The sequence below is a fragment of the Physeter macrocephalus genome, chromosome 11 (assembly GCF_002837175.3).
Source record: "Physeter macrocephalus isolate SW-GA chromosome 11, ASM283717v5, whole genome shotgun sequence".
NCBI classification, from domain to species: domain Eukaryota; kingdom Metazoa; phylum Chordata; class Mammalia; order Artiodactyla; family Physeteridae; genus Physeter; species Physeter macrocephalus.
This window is the reverse complement of record NC_041224.1, coordinates 143,097,537-143,105,647: the sequence shown is the minus strand read 5'-3', so window position 1 is coordinate 143,105,647 and position 8,111 is coordinate 143,097,537. Positions and strand designations below refer to the sequence as shown.

The 8,111-nt window shown below is 37.0% G+C and overlaps 1 protein-coding gene and 1 long non-coding RNA gene across 2 annotated transcripts in view; one reads left to right on the top strand and one right to left on the bottom strand.

Moving 5' to 3' along the window:
* The window catches only part of HIF1A (hypoxia inducible factor 1 subunit alpha), a 43,229-nt gene that overhangs the window by 11,323 nt on the left and 23,795 nt on the right, over window positions 1–8,111 (bottom strand). The window contains exons 5-6 of the mRNA XM_007109893.4: window positions 5,552–5,664; window positions 4,420–4,622 (exon numbers count right to left, since the gene is read on the bottom strand). Coding sequence (XP_007109955.2) covers window positions 4,420–4,622; window positions 5,552–5,664 — 316 coding nt within the window. The remainder of the gene's footprint in view (window positions 1–4,419; window positions 4,623–5,551; window positions 5,665–8,111) is intronic.
* Window positions 1–8,111, top strand: part of LOC129392560 (uncharacterized) — a 27,620-nt gene that overhangs the window by 16,203 nt on the left and 3,306 nt on the right. The gene's annotated exons all lie outside the window — the stretch shown is intronic.

The following is an 8,111-nucleotide window of genomic DNA, read 5'->3' as shown; positions in this document are numbered from 1 at the left end:
GCACAGGCTCAGCGGCCATGGCTCACGGGCCCAGCCGCTCCGTGGCACGTGGGATCTTCCCGGACGGGGGCACGAACCCGCGTCCCCTGCATCGGCAGGCGGACTCTCAACCACTGCGCCACCAGGGAAGCCTGAGCATTCTTCTTTGTTTAGATAAACTTATATCTCACCTTTAGTAACTCTACAGTTACTAAATGCAGCACCATGCATTTCTTTAAGCCCTAAGCATTCATCCTGCTATTTAACCCTTTTATCTCCTTGTTACCTATTTTTATCATATTTTATTGTACACACTTTTGGTAATAAGACAGTTAATTAATGTAATAGATAGATATGAAGGACTGCTAAATTAAATGATAAAAGCTTTAAAAGTAGTTAATGACATTTAATTTAAATTATAGACTAAACCCATAACATTATTCTACCATAAAACCAGATTCTTTTTGTGTGTGTGTATACAAAATCAGATTCTTTATATAACAGTTCCTCTAGGCAAGGCTTCACACTTTGGGGGATCAATATCTACTACAAAATTTTAATATAGGAACTAAATAAATTCATATTATGTTGGTTTGGGGAGAGACTCTTGTACTTAGTTTTTGAAATTACATAAAATTATAGGAATTCATTTCAGATGAAACAGTGATATCAAACTGAAAATGAACTGGAAAATAATCCATTTACCCATTCTGGTTCCCTGGCAGTTCCTTTAGAACAGAGACTAGATCTTATGACTTTCTCTAACCACAGTCTGAAATGGAGCCCATTTCATGAGAAAGAGAAAGCTGTCTTCTTAGCACCATGCTAAACAGAAATATTCTCTCCTTTTCTGGGAGCAAAACATGAGTTAAGTTCTTTGATTTCTCAGACTTTAGAATTCAAAGGACTTTCTAACTGAGGCACAAGCAAAAGTTATATAATGCACTGTATCCAAAAAACCAGCTAACTCCAGAAAACACACAGGGGAGATATCTTTCTCCTAAAAAATGTATAAAAGTAATACTGTTTGTGTTGTCACACCTTAAGGCAAGATCTGCCATAGTTTATTCCAAAATAAATAAACAGATAAATAGCTGATTTGCAAAAAAACAAAAACTAAACGAAACTAAGCCAAAATCCAGAATTCTATACTAAGGGATATCTCTAAACACATCTACACTAGGTGGCAGCATTATAAAGGAAACTACTGTTTAAAAAAAAAATCCTATTTCTTTATGCTTTAAAAATGATTTTAATTGGTCTCATATAGGTTATATGTTTGAATAAAACTCTCATGGAATTAAATTTTTTTCATTATTTAAACCTTTATATTCCCATATGTTCCTGGCGTTGTTCTAGATGTTAAAATGCAAAGGCAAAATTCAAAGTATGGTGAATTTTCTGGTGCACTTAGCACAGTACTTATGAAATTATGTGGCAAGTGCAGTGATGGGAATCTTGCAGGAATCAGAGGAACCAGCCCTATCCATGATAAGGAATGGTGGGGATGAGGGATAGCTTCTTATAGGAGACTTATGAGTTGAATTTAAAAGAGAGTCAAAGAGAGAGCAAAACCATTTCGGAAAGAAGGTACACTACAAGCAAAGCCAGAGATGAGAAAATGGTCGACACTGTACAGGCAACAAAGACTCTGATGTGGTTAGCAGGGGCAAGTGGGGAGGTGAGGCTGGAGAAGTAGGCAGGAGGATCAGATTAATGAGAGCTTTTGTGTATCACGTTAAGGAGCTCTGATTTAATCAGATGTCAATCATTGCTTCTCAATCTGAGCTGAGGTACATCTATCACTAAAATATAAACATCAAAATATAAACAGCATTATTTTCCTAGAAGGTCAATTGTATTCATATTTGAGGGAGAAAGGTCAAGATAATTTAACGTTAGAGAATTACATAGCTTTTTGTACCAAAAAGGGGAGGAGTGATCCAGAAAGTTTAATCAAAAAGTGTTTTTAATGGACTAGGAAACCTGTAATCTAAAGCAACTATGCAGTACAGGATTCATTCGTTCTAAGTATCATGGGGCTGGAATTAAACTTCATTTCTACTTTAGTGCCAGTTGTCGTGCCACAAACATAGTAGATGCTCAAATGTTTGAATGATTATAAGTGGAAATTAGTATAATAAATAATAGCCATTTGTGGGACATTTTGGATATAAGAAGTTTGATATGTTAGATTTTCTCAAAATTGAGTAAAATTTTTTCTATATCTTGGTTCTTAGGGGTTATAGCTGTGAGAAGTTCCTAGAAAGAGCTCTAACCAGAAAACAACAATCTCCTGGTCAGACTCAAAACCGTACTTGGTTGGTCTCTAAGCAGGCTGCCTTTACCCCTCTGTCACGAGCATTTTGTTTATTTTCTAATATAACCAGAAGGGGAATGTCACTCCCTTTCTTGTTTTCTCATTGTAGCTCCATCACTTTTCTTTCTCCCCAGCCCACTCCTATACTTCATACTGAGTTCAAAAAATAAAAAATCATTCCTAAAAAAACGATGGGCCATCTCTGTTCTATCATACGTTGACATAAATACAGGCAGTAAACACCATAAAATACTTCTTAGCTCTCCTGTCTTCATTTATCTTAAAGCTAACCCCAGTGGCGAAGCGGTCACTATGCGTACTAGGCACTCAACAAACTCCTTTCAACAGCCTTTTGAAGCATGACCCTTATTTAACAGATAAGGAACATGAGATTTAGAACAGTTAAGTTCTAACACCCAGGCCACACTATAAGTACCAGGACTGCAAGCCAGGACTGAATCAAGAATTATGTGATTCCAAAGCCAGAGCTCTGTCACATTTTCTTGTCCAGTAGGGCTGGGGCTTCTTACCTACTTCATGTTAGAGCTAAGGGCTTCAAATCGGTTTTCTCACATAATGTTCAAGTTGAAGATAATACAGATACATGTATTATACTCTAAACAAACTGATGCTCAAAGAAAAGTAGTAATGTGTCTAAGAGCATCTGGATATAGGCAGCAAAGTCAGGATTTAGTAGTCTGGGTACAGAACCTATGCCTTCAGCCACTGTGTTACACAGTCTTATAGTAAAAAAATGGGACAACCAAGCACATAATTACAAAAGCTGAAAAAAGGCTATGACAGAATATGTACAAGGAACGGTAGTTGTTTAAAGAAACAAGGAAAGCTCTACAAGTAGATGCAGTAGTTGGATCTTGGAAGCTAAGTACGTGTTTGGAGTTGAGGAAACCATCATTGCACTAAGACAATAAAAACAGCATGTGGAGTTCTCTGGCTGTAGGGTGTTGGGGGCCACATCAGAAGGGGTCTTCCCCTTCTCCTCATTAATTTGGAGAAGTCAGCAGGGGCCAGATCATAAATATCTTTGCTTGCCATGCTAAGAAGTTTAGACTTATTGCATAGGTCTGTTTTTCTTTCAGCTTCTCAAAATGTATGTCTTCTTTTGATAAATAAAAATCTCCTGCTCTTATTATATTTTTTATAAACAAAAGTTTTTTTGTGTGTGAAGCTGAAGGGAAGCAACTGAGGCATCTTCACATGACATGATACGACTTTCACATTAGGAAGTCCACTTCTTGGAAACCTGGATGAGATTAAAAGGGTACAAATCTGTTGGCAGAGATGCAGTTAGGAGACTATGGCAACAATTCAAGCCAAAGGTAATAATAAGCTGAAGAACTCAATGGCAGGAAAGCAAGAATGGAAGGAGGGAATGGATCAGGAGATATATGTATATAGTAAATCTATTAAGGTTTAGGAAACAACTGAGTGTAGATAATGAAAGCAAAAGAAAAGTTAAGGACGACTTCCCAATGTTTGCTGGAGTCGTGTGTCTACAGTGGTATATTAATCGTGATAGGTATTAAAAGAGGAAAAGCTGTTTTTGAAGTTGTTGTTTAGGGGTAGGAGTGTTTCAGCCAAGTACAGAAATATTTAGTTTATAATACAGAAGAATATCCAGATAAAAATATCAAATTGGCAATTAAATGGAAATAGTTATGAATAGAAATTTGAGAAACAGCAATAGAAACCATGGGCAAGGATGAAGCTGCTCAGGAAAAATATGTAAGATGAGGAGATGACCAAAGACTTTCCTTTCTAATCCACAAACAGAAGTAATCCTTCCTCAAATTATGCACTGTATGTCTCTGAAATATATTTATTTTTTCTTTAAATAAATTAGAACCCCTAAAGGAAAAAGACCTCATCTTAATAATCTCTGGATAGCACCTGCTAGAGTAAGTATGTATGGTACATAGTAAATGCGCAATAAATGTGGCTGAATTAATCTATAAAGTTAATTTTACTAAATTCTAGGATGTATGGCTGTATTCGACTTAAGTGGAAGAAAGCATACATAGTCTTTATTACAGTTAATAGTTAAAAAAAGTTCTGTGGACTAATTAAAAATTTCAAGTTATATTTTATATTTCATTTACCTTTCATCACAATAAGAAAACTTCATATCCAGACTGTGACGACTGAGAAAAGTCTTGCTGTCTAAAGGAATTTCAATATTTGATGGATGAGGAATGGGTTCACAAATCAGCACCAGGCACGTCATAGGTGGTTTCTTATAACCACATTGAGATTGGTTACTGTTGGTATCATATACATGAATATGGCCTGTGCAGTGAAGTACCTATGTATGAAGAAAAACAAAGCAGTTTTTAAAAAAATGTATGTTAGTAAAAAACAAAATGCAGAGACAGTTGAGTCTGACATGGCAAGTAAGCTTTGATAAAATTTACTGTCATTAGTAGATTACTACAATACATTTTTGAAAATCAATAAATGTTTTCCCTATAACACCACCCATGACCTACTACTCTTCAGGCACCATAAGATCACTCTTTAAAAAAATTTGCCTTCATACAGATCTGAGCTGATTTTTCACTTATCTGGTCCCTGTTTGATGGTTATTTCTTGATCTGATGTCTGTGTTTCAACACTGAGCAAAGAAATGATACAACAATGAACAGAAAATTAATCTCTATCAAGATTCAAACACTGGGTGGTTGGCAAAGCCAGTAGTGTCACAATGCACATAACTTAAGTTCATGCCTCAAACTGGTGAATTACTACACTGTTTGGATGTTAAATCTATAAATGCCAAGGAACAGTAAGTTTTTCCCTCATAGTTCTAATACCGTCTTAATTTTATTTATTTATTTATTTTTGGCTGCACCGGGTCTTCGCTGCTGCGCACAGGCTTTCTCTAGTTGTGGCGAGTGGGGGCTACTCTTCGTTGCAGTGCACAGGCTTCTCATTGCAGTGGCTTCTCTTGTTGCGGAGCATGGGCTCTAGGCATGCGAGCTTCAGTAGTTGTGGTACATGGGCTCAGTAGTTGCGGCTCACAGGCTCAGTAGTTGTGGCACGTGGGCTTAGTTGCTCCGTGGCATGTGGGATCTTCCCAGACCAGGGCTCGAACCCGTGTCCCCTGCATTGGCAGGCGGATTCTTAACCACTGCACCATCAGGGAAGTCCTCTAATGCTGTCTTAATACTAGAAATGTCAAGATGTATTAATTTATCTATAAATCAAGTGCATTCACAGATCATTTTTACTTACTTTCCATGTTGCAGACTTTATGTTCATAGTTCTCCCCCGGCTAGTTAGGGTACACTTCATTCTGAGAAAAAAGCTCCGCTGTGTATTTTGCTCTTTACCCTTTTTCACAAGGCCTAATGAAAACATGAAATAAAGTTAAAAAACATAATTAAACACACAAATTTATTACAGTAAGAGTAGCATAGTCCCCAGCACCTAGGTGCTATTCAATGAAAAGTGTCAACATGAGCACAACTGCTTTGTGCATTCCAACACACCCAAGGGATTTAACACACTTCTAGTAAGTAATGGGTTCACAGTAGTAGTGATTCCCTGAGTTGGTGGGATGAGAATCCGTATTTGGGATAGCACCTAATCATTTCACATTCAAGCCAGTAAGGTTGGTCGAATTACAAAGAAATATAAACATGGTATGAATTTGCCCTATAACTGTGTTATCAGTGTACAAAGCACACCCAAAAAAAGAACTTCAGCAAACTCCTCCAAACTTTTACTAGATGTGCTAGCTCAATTTATAATAAATATTCTGTATATTTACAGAACTTTTAAAACAGAAATTTCTTTTCAATAGCAAGTAACATTTTTATATATCTGATTTTTCTTAAATCTTCCTGTAAAGCAAGCAGGAAATTATCTCTACTTTGTTACTAGGGAAAAAAAAACAAAAAAACCTATGTTGAATGATTTTTCAAAGCAAAGTTAGATTTAAATAAACTCAAGTCTATTTACTCCCATTCTAAGCCTCAGATAACTAAAAAGATGAGATTAGACTCAGGTGACTAAACAAACAGCAACTTGATTTCTCCTCTTCGTTGATCAGTCTGATTCACAACAAATACAAAAATATTCATTATTCAGGATCTGGACTAGATACTTCAGGCAATATAAAGATGAACAAGACACAATGCCTGTCCTGAAGAAGTTAAAAATTGAGTATACGTAGTGAGGCCAATGACAACAATATGATGTAGAGTAAGCGCCCAAGGCTTACAAGAACTCTTTAAAGGAGTACAGAGAGAGATTAGAAGATAACTTCTAGTCAAGGGGAAATCTAGTCAAGGGGAAACCAAAAAGTTCTTCTTAGAAAAATAGACATTAGAATTTCAGTAAGTAGAGATGAATAAGAAGAGTATTCCAGGCAGAAGGAAGAGAACGAAAAACAGAGAGGTGAGAAAAAACAGCACATATTTGGGGAATAGTGCATAGTCCAGTTTGACTATAATATAAAGTACATGCAGAGGAATAATGAGACAAACTTAGAAGGGATGGTTAGGGCTATAACTCTAGAGGGCCATGGATGCCACAATGAGTTCAGCCTTAAATATACAAAATGCAGCTTCTAAAAAATTTGAGTTGGGAAGCACAATAGGAACTTAAGGAACATTAATCTAGCAGCAATATATATGATGTGTTAGAATTAGAATACAACGATGGTAATGAGGGGCTGAGCAGCAGGCAGTAGAAGTGAAAAGGGTGACAAAAGACAAATGAAGAGGTAGAATCTACAAAAACTCCAAGATTAATGGAAATAAAGGAGAAGAGAACTTTTTAAAAAAGACGTGGAGATTTTAAGGCTAGTATAATGAAAGAAAAGTAACATGTGGAAAAGAAACAAGATAATACGTTTAAATTTAGGCTGCTTAGCTAGAAATACTGGACCCTTGAGAAGGAAGAGTTCTAGTTCATACTCATAATTATGGAATATAGGCAAGTTGGGGCAGTCTTGGTGCTGATACAAGTTATCTGGGTTTAGGAGAATTTGCCCTCCCTAGAAGCATTTGAAAGTGGATTTTAAAAAGACACCACAAGAACCATAATGGTCCTGGTGATGGTATTAGGGATGTGTGTGTGTGTGTGTTTGTGTGGGCGTTGTGGTAGCAGCAGAGATCCACATGTAAATTCTTTGGGGTATTTTCAGTCCTTCAAAATCTAAACTTGAATTGGACTGACCTTTGGGAACCCAAAGCCTTTGAACTGGGACATGAAGATATTAATAAATTTAAAAACTATGGTAAGTGAAAAGTACTAGCATTTTCCTAATGAAAAAAAGTTTTTAAACAACTAAGTTTTTAGCCCTATAAAAATAAATATTTTAGGGCTTTCCTGGTGGCGCAGTGGTTGAGAGCCCGCCTGCCGATGCAGGGGACATGGGTTCGTGCCCCGGTCCGGGAAGATCCCACAGGCTGCGGAGTGGCTGGGCCCGTGAGCCATGGCCGCTGAGCCTGCGCGTCCAGACCCTGTGCTCCGCAACGGGAGAGGCCACAACAGTGAGAGGCCCGCGTACCGCACAATCAATCAATCAATCAATCAATATTTTATAATAATTTAATGAACTCTAAATCTTATTTTTAGAATTTAAATGAAATAGGACTATGCTGTATAAACAATACCACAGGCTCTTAGTGTATCATCAAAATGTGATGCATTGCAGCAGCCCCACTTTGCTAAAAGTGAAAATCTGCATTTTTCTTTCCCAACAAAATATCAAAAATTCATTAACATTAGGAATGATTTTTTTTTTTTTTTTTTGTGGTATGCGGGCCTCCCTCTGCTGCGGCCT